Below are 26,871 nucleotides of genomic sequence, written 5' to 3'. Positions count from 1 at the left end.
TTTTGAAATACTATTTCCTCTTGTGAATATTTAAAAAATATATATATATATTGCCCATCTATTTCCCCTCAGTAAATAGGACCAAAATATGTCAGTTGCCATGATTGTGTCTTTTCTTTAACCACACTGAAAATCTCATGCATTTCACTGGGGTTTTGATTTGCTTTTAACTGAAAACACTTGCAAGTGTGAATGAAATGGGAACTGTGGTGGAAATAAGTGTCATAGTGTCATTCATTCATCTTGTCTGGGTTATGTATTATTATTGTTATTATTATTATTATTATTATTATTATTATTATTATTATTATTATTATTATTATTATTTGTGTTCAGAGTTCACTCATTGATGTGGTAGTTGTTCTCTGGCTGGGCCTCAGTGAGAGCAGAGAGGAGAAGGGTTCTTAACAGCTCAAGTTCTCTTTCTTTTCTCAAAGCCAGACCAGTTCTTTATTCAAACTGAAATGAGGTCATTCTAATGCAGAGGAAGTTGCGTCTTTTCAAATGAAGTCATGATCACAGAGTGTTGACTCCTTTGTGGAGTCTGATTGGTATGTTCATCCATTCTCTCAACAGAACCTCTTATGATGGACTCTGCCTCATTGTAAGGAATGGAGGGAACCGTGGCTTTGAAAACTGAGTAGGAGAATTGACAGTAATCTCTCTCTCTCTCTTTTTTTTTCTCTTTCTCTCTCTCTTGCTCTCCCCCCCTCTCTCTCTCCAGACATCAGTCCTCCAGCCCAGGGGGTGGACCACAGGCATGTGCAGAAGGAGCTGGGGGAGGTCATAGTTCGTCTGCACAACCCAGTCGTCCTGAGCCCCACCACCATTCAGGTCACCTGGACGGTAAGTGTCACACTGTGATTGGACAATCCACCTGTCTGTCACAGACATCACCATTCAGCAGACTTAGCAGTTAGTCATTACTATTTAGCTCTGCCAGGTGTCTGTGTGTTCCTTTATTCTGTCCTATAAGATTAAATATGAGAAATCTATTTTAATTTACACCAACCTCATTCTCGAACATTGACTTAAGCTACTCAGTATCCTCTGGGCTGTTTTATGTCTTGATTTTACAACCGTGAGTCCATTACAGTTGATATGAAAGGGATGTGGACTCTTTGAAGCTGGCAAGGTGTTCCTCAGGGCTCCTATTGGTGTTTTCATGTAAGGAAATACGAGTCAAATAAATCCTAAGACTCTACAGCTTTGATACATTATAGTTGCTGACTCTTCATGTAAGCGAACATCAAACAGTTGACAAATGGTTTCTTACAGCTGCAGCGAACATCAAAAGAGGTGTCAGGGACATCTGGTCTCATACATTTTACGTCTATCTTTGGTTAATTTTGAATTAAGACAAATGCTTTGCATAGAAACAAGTACATTGAAATGAATTGTGTATATTTGGCATGCTTGTGGTCCTTCATCTCTGAGTGTATCTCAAACCAGCTTACTTACCAACCTCTCCCCCACACACACCTGGTCCCCAACACATACACACACACACACACACACACACACCCATTGCACAGTCTGTCTGTGTCTACCCCACCATAAGGACGGACATGTGCCAGAGAGACACTGTTTTATTCATTTAGAAACACAATTTGGACTGAGGCTGAATCATTGAGAGAAATCATGCCTCTTACAGTACAAGGGTATGCAGCAGTAATAACTTACAGTCAGTGTATTTCTATATTAGACCATGACATTTAAACATGCACTCTCTTCTTGTTACTCAACGTTGACTTTATTTCCTTATTGGTCTTTCATCCTGCGTTAACTAGCCCCAGTTGATATGTTCCAATTCACTATAAATCAGTCGATAGCTGGTATTTATGGAGATGTCATTGGGTGACATGGGGTGGCTGCTTTCATTTCTAAATGAACCACATTAGCAGTTTTCCCTGTGACGTTTATTAACCCCCCCATAATAAGCTCCCACCCCCCCCCAGACTAACAGGCACATTTAATACTAAAGCATTGCTTTATGAATGTGTGTACAATCAACACAGAATACGGCCACCTAATCAATCAGGGTCCATTCAGTAAACATAGTGCGGCCTCGGAAAGGCTTTTATATTCCCAAATCATTCCATTAATGAAAGTTACACACCACGCTAGCCCAGAATCCATTCTGCTGATTTACTCCAGCTACACAGGCTGAAACAGCTGCTTAATATCCCACTTGAAAGGCCCGCTCACTTCTCCCACTGTTAAGAAACCATTACTATGAGTTATGCCCCCCCTCCCTTCCTCTGCATAAATTCAACTTTTCTCTCTCTGGCTAAATGGGCCCAAGTTTAGAACCAAGGCACCTTAACAACTGGGAGAGCACTATCACACCTCTGGGCTCTCTGTCTGTCTCCTCAATTGGACAGATTTGTATATATTGTCCCTGGTGTGTATTCTGTTGACGACAGTCAACGGCCGATCATTTCACACTCACACGTTTGTCCTTGGCCTTGTGGGACCCTGCTTTAGGTTTCAGTAGTTGGTATTTACAATACAAGCAAGACATGCATATGTATGGTTTTATAGCTGTGCTCCTGAAAGCCTTTTTATGAAGGGCTTGGGTGCAGTGTGCTCAGTGTGCTGAGCGAGAGGGAGGTGATTCCGTGCTGCTCGCCCCTCTCTCTCAATTCAATTTCAATTTAAGGGGCTTTGTTGGCATGGGAAACATATGTTTACATTGCCAAAGCAAGTGAAATAGATAATAAACTAAAGTGAAATAAACATTTTTTTTTTTTTTTTTACAGTAAACATTACACTCACAAAAGTTCCAAAACAGTAAAGACATTTCAAATGTCATATTATGTGCAAATAGTTAAAGTACAAAAGGGAAAAAAAATAAACATAAATATGGGTTGTATTTACAATGGTATTTGTTCTTCACTGGTTGCCCTTTTCTTGTGGCAACAGGTCTCAAATCTTGCTGCTGTGATGGCACACTGGGGTATTTCACCCAAAAGATGTGGGAGTTTATCAAAATTGGGTTTGTTTTTTAATTCTTTGTGGGTCTGTGTAATCTGAGGGAAATATGTGTCTCTAATATGGTCATACATTTAGCAGGAGGTTAGGAAGTGCAGCTCAGTTTCCACCTCATTTTGTGGGCAGTGTGCACATAGCCTGTCTTCTCTTGAGAGCCAGGTCTGCCTACGGCGGCCTTTCTCAATAGCAAGGCTATGTTCACTGAGTCTGTACATAGTCAAAGATTTCTTTAAGTTTGGGTCAGTCACAGCCACTATGTACTCTCTGTTTAGGGCCAAATAGCATTCTAGTTTACTCTGTAATTATCTGTTTGTTTTCTCATGATTTGGTTGGGTCTAATTGTATTGATGACCAGCTTGCTTAGGGGACTCTTCTCCAGGGTGAGATGGACCTGGAGAAGAGTCCCCTAAGCAAGCTTGTTATGGAAGGTTTGGGAATCGCTTCCTTTTAGGTGGTTGTAGAATTTAACAGCTGTTTTCTGGATTTTGATCATTAGCGGGTATCGGCCTAATTTTGCTCTGCATGCATTATTTGGTGTTTTACGTTGTACACAGAGGAAATTTTTGCAGAATTCTACATGCAGAGTCTCAATTTGGTGTTTGTCCCATTTTGTGAATTCTTGGTTGGTGAGCGGACCCCAGACCTCACAACCATAAAGGGCAATGGGTTCTCTCTCTCTCTTTCTCTCCTCTCCTCTCCTCTCCTCTCCTCTGCTCGCCTCTCTCTCTCTCTCTCTCTCTCTCTCTCTCTCTCTCTCTCCCCCTCTCTCTCCTCTGCTCTCTCGCTCTCCTCTCCTCTCTCTCCTCTGCTCTCTCTCTCTCTCTCTCTCTCTCTCTCTCTCTCTCTCTCTCTCCTGAGGGAGGATGTTAATCGAGGTAAGTGTGTCAGATCTGATGATTAAAGACCTATTAAAACTGGAACAGCCTCTAAAGTGGCACGATGTGATCTTGGAGAGGGACAAGTACATCTGTTGAACAACATTGTTTCATGTACTCTGGTGTCTCAGTACTGTGCTGCACACCTATGGTCTTGATCCTTATCTATTAACCCTCAACTCTGTCCTAACTAAAGAGAAGACAGGTTGTATTTCCTCTCAACTCTGTCCTAACTGAAGAGAAGACATGTTGTCTTTCCTAGGAACCCTGTACAGGTGAGTGAAGCTAACCCCCTTTCGCCCTATGTCTTTGTCCCAGGTGGACCGTCAGTCCCAGTTCATCCAGGGCTACAGAGTTCTGTACAGGCAGACGTCTGGCCTGTTTTCCCAAGGACCCTGGCAGACCCAGGATGTGAAGGTCCCCTCTGAGCGCAGCGTGGTCCTCTCCAACCTCAAGAAAGGCATTGTCTATGAGATCAAGGTCCGGCCCTACTTCAATGAGTTCCAGGGCATGGACAGTGAGTCCAGGTCGGCTCGCACCACAGAGGAAGGTAAAGAAATCACCATGTTATTTCATGGACATTTTCCTCCGTCCAAGTGGTTTCTGTCCACCCAGATTTGGGATGACTGTTTGACATGTTTCCCTGTAGGGCGCCCAATTGTCACGATATCATAAATGTCGCTCACAATAACCTGTCTCATGCTGTGACATTGTGGGGATATTGTGTGTGTGTGAGTGTTGCTGCCTGCCACTGTGTAGCGTGCTGACCTTTCTGCTTGATTGTTTCTGATTGGTGGTGTTTCTGATTGTTTCTGATTGGTGGTGTTTCTGATTGTTTCTGATTGGTGGTGTTTCTGTTGGCCCGCTTCTCATCCATCACCCTGCAACCATGAGCTGAGCTGTGATTGGACGCAGCACTTGCTCACTTCCTACTGGAAGGCGGAGCTATTTCCCTCAGCCTGACTCTGACAGGACATGAAAGGGCCGGAGAGAGACATGCTGCACACTGATACACGCACGCACACACAGACACACACACACACACACACACACACACACACAAAACCCCTACCTCCAGACCTCGGGACAGCCTGTGGGATCCTCCATACTTTCCCACTTCTAATGGAGTAGAGCTGGAATTCACATCATTACCTGTTACACTGGGCAAAGACAGATGATATGGACAGTGCAATGGCTGTACATGCTGTACTGATTCATTTGGTAAAGGTGAATAGTAGGGTAGATAAACATGTACAGTACATGCAGGGGAACACGAACAACATAAACACACACAGATACCCGAAGGCTATGTCCCCCCGTTCTTCCTTTCTCTAAACAACCATATATAGACCTTCCTTCCTTTCCCTACACAACCATATATAGACCTTCCTTCCTTTCCCTACACAACCATATTCAGGCCTCCCTTCCTTTCCCTACACAACCATATTCAGGCCTCCCTTCCTTTCCCTACACAACCATATTCAGGCCTCCCTTCCTTTCCCTACACAACCATATTCAGGCCTCCCTTCCTTTCCCTACACAACCATATTCAGGCCTGGGCAGAGAGGAGACCATTCAGATCCGGCTGCTGTGACATGCCCATTTATTTCCCCCAGTCTCAGTGGAGGGGCCCTGTCTCCTGTGACCAGTCCCTGTATGCTGCATCACTCTATACTGTAGGCCCTCATCACACACACACACACACACACACACACACACACACACACACACACACACACACACACACACACACACACACACACACACACACACACACACACACACACACACACACACACACACACACACACACACACACACACACACACACACACACACACACACACACACACACACACACACACACACACACACACACACACACACACACACCGCCCCACAGCACCTGCATATCTCAGCTATTACCAGCTCTGATAAAACTCCCTGCCTCTTCTCTGTCTGCATCCTAGGCCCTCTGAGAGATATATCTCTTTCTATTTCTGACACAGCAGAACCTCTGTGTGTGTTGGCCCATTCCAGTCACATGCAGGCAGAGGCAGAGACTGAGGCAGTGCTGGAGGCTCCTGTGAGGCCATGGGACAGACACTGTGAGGCCATGGGTTTGGAGAGTGATTAAAACTCAGTGTGTCCATTAGCTAACATTATTAGAGCATCCCATCCCCAGAGCATCTCCACCAGGACTATGATGGGATAATACTCACCCCTCCATTACTCTACCTTACCTTTCCTTCATCCATTTTATCTTCACTTTCTCCTTCTCTCTGGTCCATCTGGAGAGGGGAGAGTGACAGTCAAGCCAAGGGGATGAGAAATAGGACACATTATATGAATAGAACACATTCTATGGACAGAACACATTCTATGAATAGAACACATTCTATGGACAGAACACATTCTATGAATAGAACACATTCTATGAATAGAACACACACTATGGACAGAACACATTATATGAATAGAACACATTCTATGAATAGAACACACTCTATGGACAGAACACATTATATGGATAGAACACATTCTATGAATAGAACACTCTATGGACAGAACACATTATATGAATAGAACACATTCTATGAGTAGAACACTTTCTATGGATAGAACACTTTCTATGGATAGAACACTTTCTATGGATAGAACACTTTCTATGGATAGAACACACTCTTGAACACATTCCAGTGATATGAAGTCCACTGACAGATTGCCTCAGAAGGGGACCAGAGAGGCCCATCTATTATGTTAAACACCCAGCCAGCCTGCCTGGTTCAGGGGGAGAGTTAGAACCAGTAGTCAGTGGAGGTAGGAGGCGAACAGTACAGTATCTACCTCCTGCTGCCTGTCTTTTCCCAGCGTAGAAAATGACTTGCTGCATATCTCAATGGCTCTGAGGCCCAGATTAGCACTCTACTGTTTGATGGCATTGTGTGCATTAGTGTGTGTGTGTGTGTGTGCATGCGTGCGTGCGTGCGTGCGTGCGCATGTAACGTACGTGTGGAGACGAGGGGTCACATTCCTGCCAGCCATACATCAATGGGCTAATGGCTCTATTAGAGCAGCCGGCTATTGCTCCTAATGAGTAATGTGTATTGTTTAGCGCAAATATGCATAATAATAAGATGCTAAATCATTCATAACATTAACTTTGAACGACATTGTCTCTGATGGCTGCTGTGCTGCTATGTTGCGTTTTGTCACCTCTGTGTAATCTAACACAGCTGCGGAGGGTGGCGGAGGCCTCTGAGCATGATGGGAGATGGGCTGCTCCCTTAGTGGTGGGTTTCTAATAAGGCTTCCATCATTGGAGCCGTTTGTCTTCTTCCTCCATGCCTGCTCCTCTCTTGGCCTTTTGGGGGTCAGTGTACCAGGATGACTGCAGTGAGGGATGATCGTAGATCTGCAGCTTGACACATGCCGTTTTGGAGGGGGTGGGGGCTAGCTGTGGGAGGTGAGAGAGAGGCAGCCTCAGAGTAATTGACCTGTCAGCATTCTGCTGTGGTGTGGCTGCCCTGTCAGTCGCAGCAGGAATTAGAAAAACATTATTTTTTAAAACATTATTTTCACTTTGCTTCATTGTTATTTATTCATTTGCCCGGTGCTCGGTCGGCCGGAGGAGAGTTTCTATGAAATGACAGTGATGTGAGGTTAATTATGAAACCCGGGGCTGGTGTCTGCTGTGGGCTCTGGGCTTTTTCTCTCAGGCCATGTACACACCCCATCTATAGAGCTGTGCCTCGCTTTAGAGCCTCCCCCCTGCTCTATACCACACTAGCTTTAGTTCCACCTGGCTGAGCGATAAAACCAGTCAATATGTTTACCTAGCCCCATGTTTCAATTCTCCCCAAAATACATTTCTTCAAATTTTCCTCATGTATGGCTGCACTGCTGTACGGCTCATCCTATAAACCTGTTGACCCACATGCCTCCCTGGTTGAGTCAATGGAGGAGTCTTAGCTTGACTGAGGGTGCTTGTCTGACTCTGCCTGGCTGTTACTCTGAATATCAATAGCACTATTCTGTGTGTAAATCCCTCTGTGTTGGAGCAGGCGCAGGAGCAGGCCTGGGATATTAAATCATAGTGAAATGTTAAAGATAGCCGTGTCAGACCTGCCTGTTCTCCACGTAAATCCCCTTCTAATGAACTGCTGCTCTCCCCTCAGCCACCTGTGTCTTCCACCTGCTAACAACTACACACACAGTGTGAGAGAGAGTGCGTGTGTGAGTGTGAGTGTGTGTGTATCGGAGAATGGAATGCTCTCCCCCTCTCCCTCTTCCCTGACCATCTACTGTTTTCTCCGCCCCCCATCTGTCTCCCCTCAACCCCAGCTCCCAGTGCCCCTCCCCTGCAGGTGACAGTCCTGACGGTGGGCAACCAGAACAGCACCTCCATCAGCATCTCCTGGGACCCACCTCCTCCAGACCACCAGAACGGCATCATCCAGGAGTACAAGGCAAGTCACAGAGAGAAGATAGGCTGGATGTAACCTGATGGCTCGGGCTTACTGAGAGGCCATCAGAATCAATATAATACTCAACCTGACCCAACTGTGGCAGGATTTTATGCTCTCTCTTCCTCTGTCTCTCTCCCTCTCTTCAGATCTGGTGCCTAGGGAATGAGACACGATTCCACGTGAATAAGACGGTGGATGCAGCCATCCGGTCGGTGGTTGTGGGGGGGCTTCAGGTGGGGGTGCTGTATCGGGTGGAGGTGGCCGCCAGCACCAGTGCAGGGGTGGGGGTCAAGAGTGAACCTCAGCCCATCGTCATAGGTAAGAGAACTGTGGGGAGGAGAAGGGGGGAGGAGAAGGGAAGCAGTGAAAGGGGGCGTTATGGTAGATTATACAATGGTTGGGTCTAATCCTGAGTGCTGATTGGTTAAAACCGCATTCCAGCCGGTGTCTATTCAACAAGTTACCACCGGCTAAATTTATGACATTAAAATGCATATTTACTCTGTTCCATCTGACTGCGCAATCCACTGTCTCATCAGCCCAGTCAGGCAATTTATACACTTGATCTCCACTATTAAAAGCATCTAGACATTTTCTCACATTTCTTTTAGACTAACATTTAGTTTTCAACAGCGGAGATTTGTATAAACCTTGCTGTCTGTCTCTCAGACATTTGCAACATTGTTTCAATATTCAAATTCGATCTCCAGCTGTCGCATAGTAATGAATGTGTCGGGAGTCGGGACGAGACAGACAGGCAGGCAGCTTTTTTCAGCCAGTCGAAATCATGAATCAGCATCATTTGTATGGATATATACAAAGACATTTCAATAGAAAAGAGGTAAAACGAAACGAAGTGCAGCTAGTTTGCCATCTTTCCAGCTTCAGTTTGAAGTGATTGTGTTAGCTGTGTTGTTGGCTAGCTCCTCTGAACAACAGTGTCCTGACGAGAGAGCACATTTTCTATGCCAGGTGAAATTGCGCATATTAGCTCATTGTTAAGGATGTATCCAAATAAATGTCACTAGAAAATAGCTTAAACAAATGCAGCTACTTTGTTGTTATTCTGGCTGCACTGTTTGACGTGACTGTAAGTTAGCCGTAGTTGCTAGCTAGCAAGCAAGGGATAAGAACGTTGCCAGCCAGTATACAGATACAGAACAAAAAGACTGAACGACTGGGTCGCGTCTCTGGCAACCAACCCGATAGAACGAACAACCAGCCGGCTTGGGGAGCAACCCTAGATTTGTGTCGGCACTATATATTGTGGAAGGATGAAATAGTATTAATAAATTCATCATCATCATAAAATAAAATAAAAAAATGAACATATGTAAATCATTATTTGAATATGTTGGTAACCCGTTGTATAAAAGTGATAATGCCCTCGAAGCCGGTGTTTGGAGGATATACTTCGTCTCTGGCCTAACAACACCCGTGCCAATATATCCTCCAAACACCGGCTTCTTGGGCATTAGCACTTAAATGATTGAGGAATGTAAAAGTGGCTCATTGATTACTCATCCATAATTACAGAAAAGCCCATTTCGTTTTTGAAGGATATCGTTTTTTAAATTGGAAAAAACCATCACTCCAATTAACATGGCCAACAGACAGGGAATACAGAATGCTTATTTAAATGCTCAATATTATTACTGATTGGGGCAAAAGTATTTACAATTAGAGAGCGTGTGACATGAATGATCAGTCAGACTGATTGTATTTAAACCATACCTCTGTTATTTTGATGTGTAGCCAGGCTGTGGTGTAGGTCTGTGTGATTTATGTGGACCAGGGGCTGATTGTGTCTGATTTGACCCATAACTGATGGCTAGGCTTGTAGCATACTCTTATTTTCCCCAATGCCACTCCTATAATCCATCTCACAGTTCTCCAAGCCAAAGATTGCAGATAAATTGTCATGTGTGCTTTTCTGAGAACCACCTCTTGTAGTGTCAGGCAGACAAGTCAGAGTGAGCTTCGGTTGGTAGATCGATACAGAGCAGGGTGTGTGCCTCTCATCTCACATGGTCTATTTTACTGAAGTGAATTAGAGTCTGAGTTAAGCAAATAGCAGGATCACCTGAGGGGTTGTCATCAGCTTGTAGGATTTAGCCTCTCTCCCCTCTCTCTCTGTCTGCACATTAGGTTTCACAGCACATCCATGTTCTACTCTCTCAGTCAATATGTTAGCTGTAATTGACAAGAGGCTGGTGTTGCCTCTGTATCTTACCATATCTAGTTCTCTACACATGGCACCCAGTCCAAACTACAGATCTGTGCATGGAATTCCCATTTTCCTTTACATCTCCCATGGAGGTTGAAGGCATATCTTGAGGTAGAATTGAGCTTTTAGTGAATATGTGGGGACTATTACAGTGCTGATATTGTCCCCAGCCGGCTAGCAATTGTAATAACAAAATGGTTTATTACAATGCTGAATCCTTTTTCACCGCTTAATCAAACAACCTCGCATACACAGCCTCACACTGGTCCCAACCCCCCCCCCAACCCCCCTTGTCCGTCCCACCCCAGGTAAGGACTTCCGTGATGTGATCATGAGTGGGAACAGGAACAACAGCATCACGGAGCAGATCACAGACGTGGTGAAGCAGCCGGCGTTCATAGCGGGGATCGGAGGGGCCTGCTGGGTCATCCTCATGGGCTTCAGTATCTGGCTGTACTGGAGGAGGAAGAAGAGGAAGGGCCTCAGCAACTACGCAGGTTAGACCGGCAGGCTGGAGACACACAACATACAAACCGTACTGTAGGTTCACACACCCTACCTCTGGGAGTTTGCTTCTTGCCACCAATACAGAGAGTACTCAACAAACTTCCTATATTTCTACTGTCTGAGATGATGAGGCTCATCTTGATGCAGAGCAGAGTGTTGGCGTGAATCGTGTTGTGATGGTCGTACTGTTTGACACGTCCTCCCACGGTGTTGATACTAGCATAGGGTGGCAGGGCCTGAGTGGGTTGCTTGTACAACTGACTCTCTGCTGGTCTGGCCGGTCACTCAGGACTGAGCCATGCTGGAGCTGGAGCCAGTCCATCCATCCTCCTACACGCCGACCCTGACATTTCAGACTGAGTGTGGGTGCTCGACCCCAGTCAAGACAGCCAACCACCATGGACAGCCTTCCACTGCCAGACTATTTAATTAGAGAGTAGGAGATAGATAGCACATTAGTAATGCATGTGATGTTATTCAACAATGGCTTTAAGACTTTAAATCAGTACAAGAACATAGTTCTCTCTCTCAATAGTTTGTCTTTTTTCTTATTGCACATCTCTTTTTTGACATTTATTCAATTTTTTAGAGCAAACTGACTTTAGAACTTGCTACAGTTCTTGATCATGCTACAGTCAGTCAAACGGCTGTAACCTGTCCTTCATTTCTGTTTGTTACATTTTGTGTATGTTGTGTTTTCTTTGGTTTGTTTCAGTTGTCTCTACATCTCTGTGGCCTCTGAGCTGCTTTCCTGGCTGTCGCCCTGCACACTGGTTCATGGGGATAGCCCCTCTCCTCTGGCCCCATTTGGCCTCCTTGGCCCCCAGCCCCAGTGTGCAGAGACCCCCAAAGCAATGCTTACAGCGCCTCTGTAGGCTTTTAACACACGACTTCTCTGTCTTCTTGTTTTGCAGTTCAGTCCTTCACCTTCACCCCTGCAGGTACTGTTCATTTGTCCCTCCTCACCTCTCCTCCTGCCTACATTATATATGTTTGACAGACTCCAGGCCTTGCCCTATACAAATCCAAACCCCACCTTGAGGTGGCAAAACCCCATATTTCACATATTTTTTCACGCTGGAAGAGATGGCTTGAAATAGTCTAAATTCTGTATTTGTAATTGGGCAGGGCCTGAGCACTGCAAACAGCTGTCCCTGTCCCTGCTCAGTCATCAGCCGTGTTGTCATACCGTACTGTGTTGCTGTGTTTGGGTGTTGTGACCATCAGTGTTTCAATGAACGTCCATCCTCTGGCTGTGGTGTTCCTCTCTCTATCTGGTATTCCTGTTGGGACTTCCCTCTTTGATGGTAGTGGGTATTCCTCCCAAAGATTCTTCACTCCCCTCTTTGATGGTAGTGGGTATTCCTCCCAAAAATTATTCACTCTCCTCTTTGATGGTAGTGGGTATTCCTCCCAAAGACTATTGACTCTATTCTTTGATGGTAGTGGGTATTCCTCCCAAAGACTCTTTACTCCCATCTTCGATAGTAGCTAGTGGGTATTCCTCCAAAATACTCTTCACTCTCCTACTGATGTTCGTGTGACATGTATGCATTGGGCTTGAAGGGGTCCTTCTCTTTCTACAGGTGTTGGTGTTGATTGGGGATGATGTCATTATGTTCCCCTTCTGAAATATCCTCAACGGCTCCTTGTTTTTCCTCTTTCTGGTAGTCTTCTTTATCCTTCTTCATAGCGTTAAGTCGCTCCGCTGCTCTCCCAAAGTGGACCTGACTGGCACCAATGCTGAGCAAGCAATCAGCCTCTGTCTGCCCAGTGTGCTCTCCTGGAGAGAGATAGAGGGATGGGATGGAGAATGGAGGAGAACAGAGTCCATTACAGATGAAATGAGTCCCTCAGACTGGGGTTCCTCTCTGCTGGTCCAGTAGCAGCAGTGTGTCTGAGATAAGGCCAGTTCAGGGAGGCTGGCTGGGGGTCCTGGCTGTAGCCTAGCCACTCCAGTCAACACATCCTCTCTGTGATACACCCACTGCTCCTCTCCCCCGATCTCCCTATGGACAACCCCCCACTCCTTATTCTCACCTGGTGTTCTGGCCGCTGGAAGATAAGTGTTCCACTCAAACGTACTAGTGAAACTGAATAGTGTATGTGTGTATGTATTAGATTGTAAGCACACTGCACAGAGGCTAGAGGATCGGGGTGGTGTACACTGGAAGAGGACAATGAGTCAAGGACTAAAGGGTACGAAGAGGACTGGTTTAGATAGGTTTGATATGAATATTATGGTGGTTGTATTTTAATGTCACTGAGTGTATGAGTGAGGTGGTGTGTCATTTTAGGGTGCTAGCTAGGAGCTAGGAGATGAGGTGATGCCCACACACAGTGTCCTCCTGTCTGTCCCTGTCTCCTACAGTAAAGCTGTCATACAGGAGAGTTAAATCACGGGCTTGTGGAGGCACACGGCCAGCAGGGAAGAAGATCTGATGGGATTTTTATACGCTGATTATGTCCTCCCCCTTAATGCTTATTAAAGGGGATTCATCCGTATTCATATTGGAGAAAGTGCTTATCTGGAGGAAGGAGCTGGGGGCACAGCCAGGTTCTACTCTCTGGCTAACATTAAAGTCCTCCACAGCAGAGTAGAAATGTGTCTGAGCACAGATAGGGACATCAGAGGCCTCTCCACAGCAGAGCACAGTATCATCCTCCCTGTTCCCTTCTCCCTCCTCTTCCTCCTCCTAGGAAATGGAGAGAGAGAGAGAGAGAGAGAGAGAGAGAGAGAGAGAGATAGAGATTATTCTTGGTAGTGGAACAAGGAGAAGTAGCTATAGAGTAATGGTGAATAAGGAATGTCAACCATTTTCTTTTGGAGATCCACTGTCAAAGTATGCAAATAAGCCAGTGTGGTATGATTGAAGCAAAATAACAGTAACGGTTTGAGAAGGGAGTTTTCTTATTTTAGTTCATTACCCTGTGTTGTGGTTGGTTTTTCACTTATACTGCAACATGCTAGTGTACGGTTCCAGAATGATTATGGTAAAGATGTTTTGATTGGTTGACTCTCTAGTGGTTGATGACACAGTGAACAGGTTGTCCTACCAGCAGCCCCTCTTTCTGCCACACCCAACCCCCTTCCTTAAATGATTTCAGTCCCTGCATCACTAATAAGAAAACCCCATCTCCTCTCCTCCTTTTTTCCTGTATTCTCTGAAGACGTTATTTGGCCCATGCCTAGGCTTGTCAGGAAATAAACCTGAGTGGAGGAGAGGAGAGGAGAGGAGTGAAGGAATGTTCAGCCCTCCTCCTCCCTTTAATCTCCATCTAGGGAACAAAAAGACACATTAATATCAGCTCCTTAACTCAAGCAGGGTTCTCTTTTTTCCTTCTCCCCTTGTCATCTGCATGGGGGGATTTCCAAAACTCCTACGCTTCTTTCTCTCTCTTTTTTTTGTGCATTTCCTGTGATCCATTGAAGTTTTTCATGCTCAGTCTTCTGATGTCTTCTTGTCATCATCCGTGTTGAGCAGAGATGAAACGTTCTCTTTGCAGCAGTCTCTTACTCTGAGCTGCTACGGTTTTACTAGCTGCTGACAAAGACCCTTATTTATTATCTATAGATGACTTCTGAGAGTCATGCTAGTCAGTGTACCCTGCTACTAGAGGGATCTGTAACTCACTCCTTTCCTGCCCCCACACATCTAATTATACCTGATTAATGAGCCCTCTGCCTTTTCTAATCATTTTGTTTTGGCCGAGATTTAATCACAAATCCGATAATAACTCGAGATGAAATGAGTTTCTGCTCTCATCAGGCATCTTGTCTTTGGGAGAAACACATTACGTGTCACTTTATGCAAAGCAATGCAATCTCCTATCTTATTCACAGCATCCTTGTTTTAATTTCCATGAAAAGAATGGACACTGTGGGGCCTCTGCATCCCTTAGGGAAGCCATCAATATCCAGCCACCTGCAGAAGACACTGGAAGGACACATGAGCATTGGGTACAGTGGTGCGATCGTTCACAAGGATAATTCCTGATAATGGTTGGGGGCTAAAACCATCAGAACCCTCTCTGATCAACCGGTATTAGTGTTGGCAATACAGCCTTGATGTGGTCAGCTAAAACCATCAGAACCCTCTCTGATCAACTGGTATTAGTGTTGGCAATACAGCCTTGATGTGGTCAGCTAAAACCATCAGTACCCTCTCTGATCAACCGGTATTAGTGTTGGCAATACAGCCTTGATGTGGTCAGCTAAAACCATCAGAACCCTCTCTGATCAACTGGTATTAGTGTTGGCAATACAGCCTTGATGTGGTCAGCTAAAACCATCAGTACCCTCTCTGATCAACCGGTATTAGTGTTGGCAATACAGCCTTGATGTGGTCAGCTAAAACCATCAGAACCCTCTCTGATCAACCGGTATTAGTATTGGCAATACAGCCTTGATGTGGTCAGCTAAAACCATCAGAACCCTCTCTGATCAACCGGTATTAGTCTTGGCAATACAGCCTTGATGTGGTCAGCTAAAACCATCAGTACCCCCTCTGATCAACCGGTATTAGTGTTGGCAATACAGCCTTGATGTGGTCAGCTAAAACCATCAGTACCCTCTCTGATCAACTGGTATTAGTGTTGGCAGTGGTCAGCTAAAACCATCAGTACCCCCTCTGATCAACTGGTATTAGTGTTGGTAATACAGCCTTGATGTGGTCAGCTAAAACCATCAGTACCCACTCTGATCAACCGGTATTAGTGTTGGCAATACAGCCTTGATGTGGTCAGCTAAAACCATCAGTACCCCCTCTGATCAACCGGTATTAGTGTTGGTAATACAGCCTTGATGTGGTCAGCTAAAACCATCAGTACCCCCTCTGATCAACCGGTATTAGTGTTGGCAATACAGCCTTGATGTGGTCAGCTAAAACCATCAGTACCCCCTCTGATCAACCGGTATTAGTGTTGGTAATACAGCCTTGATGTGGTCAGCTAAAACCATCAGTACCCCCTCTGATCAACCGGTATTAGTGTTGGCAATACAGCCTTGATGTGGTCAGCTAAAACCATCAGTACCCCCTCTGATCAACCGGTATTAGTGTTGGTAATACAGCCTTGATGTGGTCAGCTAAAACCATCAGTACCCACTCTGATCAACCGGTATTAGTGTTGGCAATACAGCCTTGATGTGGTCAGCTAAAACCATCAGTACCCCCTCTGATCAACCGGTATTAGTCTTGTCAATACAGCCTTGATGATGTCATCAATGTCATTGAAACTATCGTCTTTTCTCTCCTCCCTTTATGTCTTGGCACTCCCCCTCTCCTCTCCTCTCCTCCCCCTCTCCTCCCCCCCCCCTCCCCCTCTCCTCTCCTCTCCTCCGCTCTGACCCCAGTGACGTTCCAGCGTGTTGACGGAGGTCTGATGAGCAATGGAAGGTGAGTCTTCTTCCCGTCAGTGTTCCATCAGGGACAGGAGATCCCTTCTCTCCACACGCAGAGCCAAACAGCTCCACACCTATCATCACTCTGCCAATCAAAACCAACAGCATACACAATACATCACCTCGATTCTGAAAGGCTTTCTAACCACCTCCATCAGACTGTGAAAACCCAGCAACCCAGCCAAACATTATGCTATAACATTATGGTATAACATTAGACTATAACATTATGCTATAACATTAGACTATAACATTAGACTATAACATTATGCTATAACAGACTATAACATTAGACTATAACATTAGACTATAACATTATGCTATAACATTATGGTATAACATTAGACTATAACATTATGCTATAACATTAGACTATAACATTATGCTATAACATTAGACTATAACATTAGACTATAACATTATGCTATAACAGACTATAACATTAGGCTTTAACATTAGACTATAACATTATGCTATAACATTAGACTATAACATTAGACTATAACATTAGACTATAACATTAGACTTTAACATTAGACTATAACATTAGACTATAACATTAGGCTATAACATTAGACTATAACATTAGACTATAACATTAGACTATAACATTAGACTATAACATTAGACTATAACATTAGGCTATAACATTATGCTATACCATTAGACTATAACATTAGACTATAACATTAGACTATAACATTAGACTATAACATTAGACTATCTCAACGGTATTATTATCAACAACCTGCATCTAAAGCTGTGCTAACCTCTGTCCTGGGATTTACACATCTTCACTATAGTACCCTTGGCTCATCTTCATAAAGTATGCATTATGTCTGCACTGCACTGAGCAAGCCTGCTCTAAGGCTGATAGATGACTGATGGATCTATAGATAACCGATACCTGCGTGTTTACGTCGCACACAGACCTGTGTGCAAACATACATTCCTAACACATCTCCGTTCACGCATCAATAGACAGACTCATAAATCTCCCCAACAGAATTAGCAGAAACAATTTAAGCAGAGAGAGATTTTATTTTATCATTTATCCTTCCCTGCCGACTACAGACAACCTACAAGCCCCCTGGAGTGATACATTTGCCTGTCACTTTGCCAAGGCGACTGAGATCCGAGCACATGTAATAATGTAAAAATAATTACCCAGGGGAGAGGTGTGGAGGTACCCCTGCTGCACCCCACACAGCCTGCTCGCTCTCTGTGTGTGTGTGTGTGTCTGGGTCTCTGTGTGTGTGTGTGTGTGTGTGTGTGTCTGGGTCTGTGTGTGTGTGTGTGTGTGTGCGTGTGGGAGAGAGGGGTTACAGAGAGTGGGGCCCATCTCAATGGCACCAGTTACTGAGCCTTTGTAGGGATTCAGGAGTCTCCCCAGAGAAGCCAGGGCTTCTGTCTGTCTACTGCTCTATCACACCTGACTGGATAGGTAGATCCACCCAGAGCTCACACACTCCGTCTGAGATTCTAAACTAATTCAGAGTCTGTGTGTCTGAGAGAGTGTGTTTTTCCAGGATTTAGTCTACTGTGTGTATCTGTATTTGAGTTAGTTTTTCTGTTTGTGTGTGTGTGTGTGTGTGTGTGTGTGCCTGTGTGTGTTTGTGTGTGTGTATATGTGTGTGTGTGTTTGTGTGTATATGTGTGTGCATGTGTGTATATATGTTTATGTGTGTGTGCGTGCGTGCTGAGTGTGTATAGTGTGTCGATGTGCATGCTCGCCCATATTTCTGCGAGAGCCGCCAGCAAGCACTCAAAGAATTAACCACGCCAATTGCCATGTATTTTCTCGTCTATTTTTTGCTGTGGTGTTTTTTCTTCAATTTTCCACATAAGTGGTTCTGATTCTCACCCCGGCGGATGGGATTGGAGGGGTCTGTATCTGTGGCACTCTATATTTGTCATAGCTTAAGTCAGTGGGGGAGACATTTCTACACAGCACCAGAGTGCTAGGATGCAGTAAGTCAGGAGCTAGCTGGGTTTCTCTAACCAGCACAAAGCCCTGATCCTGGTCCGTTAGTCACAGTGGTGACATCAGCTTCCCCATCTGCCCGCTGCATGGTGAGAGTAACCCGCCCAGTATCACAGGGATATGTGTTAATTTGTTACCTGGGATGTTTATTGCATTAATTAGACAATAGCAAATGGTGTCTGTTCCCAGCTCCTCATTGGCTGCTGCCAAATTGCCCTGACTGAACAAATCACTTAATCGATCACAGAATAAATGATTAATGGAAGATGAATAGGCTGCAGATTGCTACACCTGGTGGCTTGACTTTGGCTGCTCATGTGAAATTGATTAAAGGCGATAAGGGTTCATTCCTTTTACCCTGCCAATAGAGAGATGGTAATTAGGAACCAGTAATAACTATCTCAGTGCCGATCAATATTTTAGCCAGAGCAGATTCTGAGCTATAGAGAGTGGGCTGAGCACAGCAGCCAACGGGTTCTGCCAACACTGTTGCTATGGAGATTCCTTTACATGACGGGACACAGAAGCTAAGTGACAGAAGCCTTTATGAACGGAAAATCTCAAATGGAAATTCATGTTTCAGGCCTTCAGTGTAATTTCTTGTGCAGGCTTTTACTGGGGGTTGTTTTGAGCAGTAGGCGTGCAGAGAGTGAACACTTCTGATCTATGTGGTTGTTTTGAGATGAATATCTCTGGGCTGGCTTCTTTATGGCTCGTCATGCGTTAGGCATCCTGGGCGGTTACTCAGGTTTGCTACCTTTCACAACAAACAGACAAAAAGTCTGATAGGAAAATAGCACAAATTCAAATCTTATCTTGACCAAGGCTGCAATACAGCCCCGAACTCAACTAGGATTCAAAGTAACTTGTCGAGGTTCCAGAAGACGTATGACTGTTTCCCCCCAGAGTCGCAACACACATATAACAAAGACTCCCAATAGAAATCATTCTTATTCTAATTATCCTCTCCCGGAGCAGCTTCCTGTGATGAATACAAGGACGAGGCAGCCATTTCCAGTGCCAACACCTTGTCTTCCAAATGGTCTCTATGGTCTCTCTGCACTGTGCTACTTGATGGATGGTTATTAGGGGTGTGTAGGGCTGTAGGTCTGGTGCTGAGACAGTGGTATAGTACCTTTCTATATACAAGGTCTTCCGTGGTGCAGTGCAGCTGTAGTCGACAGGAGAGAACACGGCCCTCCCTCTCCATTTCTCTCTTTCTTTGTCAACTGCCAGGAAACTGTAGGCTGACAGATGTTGAGAGCGAGGGAGGAAAGGAGGAGGGATGAAAGCAGGAGGTATATGTGGAAGAAAATAAAGGAAAATGGGTTTAGAAAGAGATGGGTTGGGAGAGAGAGAGAGAGAGAGAGAGAGAGAGAGAGAGAAGGGGGAAGTGGGGGAATGTGGCAGTGAGAAACAGAAGGGGAGGTGGTGGGGGATGAGATGTATTACCCTATAAAAAGTGCATGTCTCTGATGCACAGCCATCAATTTGAACGACTCCTTCCCCCCGAGGGCCTGTTTTGGCATTCAGGAACCACGGCGAGGGCTCTTAGCTTGTCAGGGCCTCCCGCCTCCCTCCTGTCTCTGCAGCGCTGCAGTTCATCTGGAGTCCCCCTCCAAGGAACAGCTCTTCTCATTAGAACCTGTGGCTTTGTGACTGAGGGAGAGACTGACTGCAGAGCGCCTATTACCTGACCATGTCCTGGGGCTCTCCTCTCCCCCTCCCTTCCCCCTCCTTCTCCCCCTCCCCCCCTCCCCCTCCCCCTCCCCCTCCCCCTCCCACTCCCTCCCCCCTCCCACTCCTCTCCCCCTCCCCTAAACCTCCCCCTCCTCTCCCCAGGGCCAGCACATCACGTAACCTCACTGAAGCAGAGACAAAAGCCCCGTTAGGCAGGAGGCACTCCGCGGCTTTAAAGGGTGCTGGGATGTAGCACTGAGCATGTCTGAGACTGAGACAGGGACAGAGACTGCAGGGCACTAACAGTGGGGTGTTGCTGTGCCGTGTTCCCTCTAGCAGAAGTCATCCGGTTGATCACGTGATGCTGCCTGTCTGACCGACCGTGGCAGCCAGCCATTTCTCTGCTGCTGCTGTGGAGACCTTGAACAGCTCAGTTCAACCTCTCATTCCACACTCTGCCGGATGCTTTTGTCCGTAGACAAACAGCCTTTAAATCCTCTCTTTACCCTGGGCAGCAAAAATAACACATTGATACATTTCTAGACAAGAGTACATTCAGTATAACATATGAATCCATCTCTATGGTCAGCCATTGGAAACTAGTGTGGTACCAATGGACTGACACACAAACAAAGGCATTTAGCTCCATCTCTCATATCTCATCTAGCTCCATCTGTGTTGCCCGTGGTAACGAGGCTGAGACGTGATTGTATAGTAAAGTGGCCCTAATGGCCTTCCAGCAGTCACCCGTGACAGGTTCAAGTCCTAATGGGAGATTTTTATGGCCTCCACACCCATGGGAGTGACTCCCAACACCTGTTAAATGGAGCCAGCCCCCATACATCCATCCACAGGCTGCAGCAGCCCACCAGTTGACCTGGGAGAGGGGAGAGGGTTCAGGGCTGGGTCTGGAGGACAGCCAATCAACAAAGGCCAGGGCAGTTTGAGCATCACCACAAGGGGTTGATGGGATAGCACAGCAGAGAGCACAGGATGTTAATGAATAAGGTTATGTGTGTCAATGCAGTACGTGTGTGTGTGTGTATTAATGTGTGTGTGTGTGTGTGTGTGTATGAATGTATGTGTGTATTAATGTGTGTGTGTGTGTGTGTGTGTATTAATATGTGTGTGTGTGTGTGTTAGTGTGTGTATTAATGTATGTGTGTATTAATGTGTGTGTGTGTATTAATGTGTGTGTGTGTTTGTATGTGTGTATTAATGTGTGTGTGTGTGTATGTGTGTATGTGTGTATTAATGTGTGTGTGTGTGTGTGTGTGTGTGTGTGTGTTATTAATGTGTGTGTGTGTGTGTGTATTAATGTGTGTGTGTGTGTGTATTAATTTGTGTGTGTATTAATGTGCGTGAGTCAGACTGAGACAAAGACACAGCAGGAGAAAAGGACAGATACAGAGCGATGTTGCCTGAAAGAATTTCAACTTTAAGGGAGCGGCACATAATGTACATACATCCTATCTTTGAATTATCTCATTAGTACCGGAGGCTCACTGCCAGTTTATCCCCCCCCACACACACACACACACACGCTAACATTAGAACATATGTTTCATTTAATGTCTTCATAATGGCTCCCTGCTGATTCCCTGTCATGTTTTCATTCATTATTTCTCAATCCAGTCAAGAAACATGAGATGCTTCCATAATTCAAAAATACACATTCCATAATTGATGGAGTGTGAGGGTTGACTTTCTCTTATGAGGGCCTCGTTTATAAAACTATATCACTAGATTCAGAGATGTATTCAAAGGCATACAGTATTCATAGACAACTTTTCCCTATTACTATTCCTAACTATGACCGTTTTCCATATCTAACATCCCCTGTGTTTCCTCCTAGCCGACCAGGCCTGCTGAATGCCAGTGATCCATGCTACCCGTGGCTGGCTGACTCCTGGCCTGCAACCAGCCTGCCTGTCAATAGTGGCTCCGGGGGACCCAACGACCTCAGTAACTTTGGCCGAGGAGGTGAGAGATCTGGGTCTGTCCTATACACTCTTTGGGTCCTATAGATCTATTAGACTGGGGGAGAGAGGAGAGATACTGTAGGAGAGATGAGAGAGAGTACATGTACATTAGAAGGAGGCGAGCGCGCTAGCAGCAGGGTATAGGCACTGTCACCGCCTGAGTAATGGCAAACAGTCCAGCGTAGTTTCATCAGCCAGACCTCAGAAGACGAGGATGTGAGACAAGATGGCGAGATGGGGAGGGAGGGAGGGGGGTGAGAGAGAGATGGGGAGGGAGGGACGGAGAGAGAGAGAGAGATGGGTAGGGAGGGACGGAGAGAGAGAGAGAGAGATGGGGAGGGGAGGGATGGAGAGAGAGAGATGGGGAGGGAGGGACGGAGAGAGAGAGAGATGGGGAGGGAGGGATGGAGAGAGCGAGAGATGGGGGGGGAATGAGAGAGAGATGGGGAGGGAGGGACAGAGAGAGAGAGATGGAGAGAGAGAGAGATGGGGAGGGAGGGATGGAGAGAGAGAGAGATGGGGAGGGAGGGACGGAGAGAGAGAGATGGGGAGGGAGGGACGGAGAGAGAGAGAGAGAGATGGGGAGGGAGTGACGGAGAGAGAGAGAGATGGGGGGGTGAGAGAGAGATGGGGAGGGAGGGACGGAGAGAGAGAGAGAGATGGGGAGGGAGGGACGGAGAGAGAGAGAGCGATAGCGAGAGAGAGAGAGAGAGAGAAGGGGGGGTGAGAGAGAGATGGGGAGGGAGGGACGGAGAGCGAGAGAGAGCGATAGAGAGAGAGAGAAGGGGGGGGGTTAAAAGATGGTCCTGGGCAGCCAGTCGTGAAGGACAGGGCTAGCTTGACTGCGGACGCTTCTGCCGTGGCTGTACATCATCTCCCCTTCACTGGGCACTCAAACCATACAGTACTACAGAGGGGCTGGGCTCACACCCACACACACACACACACACACACACACACACACACACACACACACACATGCAGAGTGGCACCATTATACCTCATTGGCAGCAACAAAGAGAGGAGAGAGAAAGAAAAACAGAGAGGGAAAGAAGCAGGCTCAGAAGAGAGGGAGAGGGAGAGAGAGAGAGAGAGAGAGAGCTAGAGAGAGAGAGAGAGAGAGCTAGAGAGAGGGGATAGAGGAAGAGAGAGAGAAAGAGAGAGAGAGGGAGGGAGGAAAAGAGAGAGAGAGAGAGAGAGAGAGAGGCCTAAGGTTGGGAGTCAGCGGCCTGAATTAGAATGCATGAATAAGTGGTGATAGATTTTTCAATGAGATGAATATGTTAAACTGGATGTTAAGAGCTGAGCTGATGTCAAAGCGTTGAGCTGCTCAGGGTAATACCCTCACACCCTTGGGACTGTTTCTGCCTGAACCCAGGGTCACTTTGACCTGATTCATAGTTAGACATAGACACCCCTCCAGATAGACACCCGTCCACATAGACACCGCTCCACATAGACACCCCTCCACATAGACACCCCTCCACAAAGACACCCTCCACATAGACACCGTTCCACATAGACACCCCTCCACATAGACACCCCTCCACATAGACACCGCTCCACATAGACACCCCTCCACATAGACACCCCTCCACATAGACACCCCTCCACATAGACACCGCTCCACATAGACACCGCTCCACATAGACACCGCTCCACATAGACACCCCTCCACATAGACACCCCTCCACATAGACACCCCTCCACATAGACACCCCTCCACATAGACACCCCTCCACATAGACATCCCTCCACATAGACACCCCTCCACATAGACACCCCTCCACATAGACACCGCTCCACATAGACACCCCCTCCACATAGACACCCCTCCACATAGACACCGCTCCACATAGACACCCCTCCACATAGACACCCCTCCACATAGACACCCCTCCACATAGACACCCCTCCACATAGACACCCCTCCACATAGACACCGCTCCACATAGACACCCCTCCACATAGACACCCCTCCACATAGACACCCCTCCACATAGACACCCCCTCCACATAGACACCGCTCCACATAGACACCCCTCCACATAGACACCCCTCCACATAGACACCCCTCCACATAGACACCCCTCCACATAGACACCCCCTCCACATAGGCACCCCTCCACATAGACACCCCCTCCACATAGACACCCCCTCCACATAGACACCCCTCCACATAGACACCGCTCCACATAGACACCCCTCCACATAGACACCCCTCCACATAGACACCCCTCCACATAGACACCGCTCCACATAGACACCCCTCCACATAGACACCCCTCCACATAGACACCCCTCCACATAGACACCCCTCCACATAGACACCCTCCACATAGACACCGCTCCACATAGACACCCCTCCACATAGACACCGCTCCACATAGACACCCCTCCACATAGACACCCCTCCACATAGACACCGCTCCACTCCTAATCTGTCTTGAAGAGCAGCCTTGTTCACCTATGACTCTTAACATCACTTTACCTTTCTACCTTTTATTCAAATACCTTGGGATTATAGTTGATGTTGTCTCTCTCTGGGTTTCCTCCAGACACCAGTGTTAATGGGGATAAGACCGGCACCATGCTCTCTGACGGAGCCATCTATAGCAGTATAGACTTCACCACCAAGGCTAGCTACAACAGCCCCAGCCAGGGCTCCCAGGGAGCCACCCCCTACGCCACCACCCAGATCCTCCACTCCAGTAGCATCCATGAGCTGGCTGTGGACCTCCCTGAGGCCCAGTGGAAGGCCTCCATCCAGGCCAAACAGGAGATGGCCAACCTGGGGTACTCCCTACCCGACAAGAACTCCTGCAACAACAGTGAGTGGGATGGAGTGTATATGTGTGTGTGTTGGAAGGAGGAAGTGGGTGTGTGTGTGTGTGTGGGTGTGTGTGTGTGTGTATGTGTGTGTGTGTGTGTGTGTGTGTGTGTGTGTGTGTGTGTGTGTGTGTGTTGGAAGGAGGAAGGGTGTGTGTGTGTGTGTGTGTGTTGAAAGGAGGAAGGGTGTGTTTGTGCGTGTGTGTGTGTGTTTGTGTGTGTGTGTGTGTTGGAAGGAGGAAGGGTGTGTTTGTGTGTGTGTGTGTGTGTGTGTGTGTGTGTGTGTGTGTGTGTGTGTGTGTGTGTGTGTGTGTTGGAAGGGAGGAGGAAGGGGGTGTGTGTGTGTGCACATGTCATACAGATGGTGAGACTTGTCATATTTCCCTGCCATGTGAAATACCCTCAACACAGCTCTATGATACATGACCATACACACAGTGTGTAATATTAACCCGAGCCATCATGGCCACACTCCTTCTGCTGTGAGGGTATGACCCCAGTACCAATCACTGCAGAGTCAGTATGGAGTGTTTCATATGATACCCCAGTTCACCCCTGTTTACAAGCCATAGGTTTACTATGACCTGACAGCAGTTTGGACTTTAATACTCACTATTTCACAGTCTGTCTCTGAAGCCCATTCCAGCTCCACTGTTCGTGACCGCCTGATTCTGTTTTAAGGACTCATTTTCCACTCGCTGCCATTCAGTCTTGGTCACTTTCCAAGGTTAAATAAACACCTGATGAAGGGCTAGGGTGCTAGACTAAAGCATCCATTTTCTCCAGCTTTGGATTACGTTACTTCCCTCTCTCTGTTCTAACTAATTACCTATCCTCTTTAGCACAACTAATATATAAGAAAATAATCCAACTTAATTATAATGGATTTGATAGAAGTATTTTCTAAAAGCCTTGTGGAGTTTCCTACTTCAGGACTAATGAGTATTCTGAGGCTCTTTATACATAATCATGGTCTCATTCTCTAGAGGTTTAAAGTAGATTCATTATATCATTTTTTTTTTGAATGTGCCCATAATGTAATGACTCGTAGAAAACTCAATTCCTAATCCTTTGCTGTCTTGCATTATTTTAAAAAGTAAAATGTTGATTATATCTCTAGAAAATGCTACATTAAATAACTTGCACCTGCTACAAGTGGATTTATCTCTCCCATCTCATAAATTGATAATCATTTGGCCTTCTTCCAAAATATTATTTTCCTCATATTTTTTTTTACATCAAAGTCAAAAACGTTCGACATATTTAACAAATATATAGGCATCACAAACACTAAATGTTTCACTGAGTGAATGTGACCGTGAGTGGGTGAGTGGATGGGTGAGTGAGTGAGTAATGAGAGAGAGAGAGAGAGAGAGAGAGAGAGATGGAGGGAGAGAGAGAGAGAGAGAGAGAGAGAGAGAGAGAGAGAGAGAGAGAGAATATCAAGATGGATGAATAGAAGAGGTGTGTATGAGTGAAGAATGTCCACTGCTTGCCTGATGCTCTAACTGCATGTTCTGCATGTGCTTATGCTTCAGCCAATCACCTGATGCCACTGTATATTTTTGCCCTTTAACCCCACTAGCACTCCTTTTCATTCCTGACTACCGAATGGCCGAGGGATTGTCTAATAGAATGCCACACAACCAATCACAAGATTTCAGCACCACCAGCTCTCACAACAGCTCAGACCGAAGCGGCAGCCTATCAGGTTGGTTTCTGATGTGGCAGGATATGACTGGTCTTCCTGCTCTCTTCGACATTCTGGGATAACTCATGGACTGCCATTTAATCGACTGTATCATTGATCGACTTGTTAATTGCTTTATTGATCTCTTATGCATGTGCAAAACCCAACGTCTAAGGGAGGTCTTTATTAACCCACTCCTCCCCCTCACCACTGTTACTTTGTTCCCACTGCTA

General features: G+C 46.1%; 1 protein-coding gene across 1 annotated transcript in view; it reads left to right on the top strand.

Annotated features, from left to right (window-relative positions):
• The window catches only part of LOC121567787 (roundabout homolog 2-like), a 308,519-nt gene that overhangs the window by 249,802 nt on the left and 31,846 nt on the right, over positions 1-26,871 (top strand). Inside the window, 10 exon segments of the mRNA XM_041878069.2 lie at positions 725-846; positions 4,188-4,419; positions 8,214-8,338; positions 8,485-8,656; positions 10,874-11,062; positions 11,987-12,013; positions 16,426-16,468; positions 21,993-22,120; positions 24,678-24,950; positions 26,534-26,659. Coding sequence (XP_041734003.2) covers positions 725-846; positions 4,188-4,419; positions 8,214-8,338; positions 8,485-8,656; positions 10,874-11,062; positions 11,987-12,013; positions 16,426-16,468; positions 21,993-22,120; positions 24,678-24,950; positions 26,534-26,659 — 1,437 coding nt within the window.

Source organism: Coregonus clupeaformis, chromosome 6, assembly GCF_020615455.1.
Source record: "Coregonus clupeaformis isolate EN_2021a chromosome 6, ASM2061545v1, whole genome shotgun sequence".
NCBI classification, from domain to species: Eukaryota; Metazoa; Chordata; class Actinopteri; order Salmoniformes; family Salmonidae; genus Coregonus; species Coregonus clupeaformis.
The sequence above is the reverse complement of the archived record's forward strand: the minus strand, read 5'-3'. Positions and strand labels throughout refer to the sequence as shown.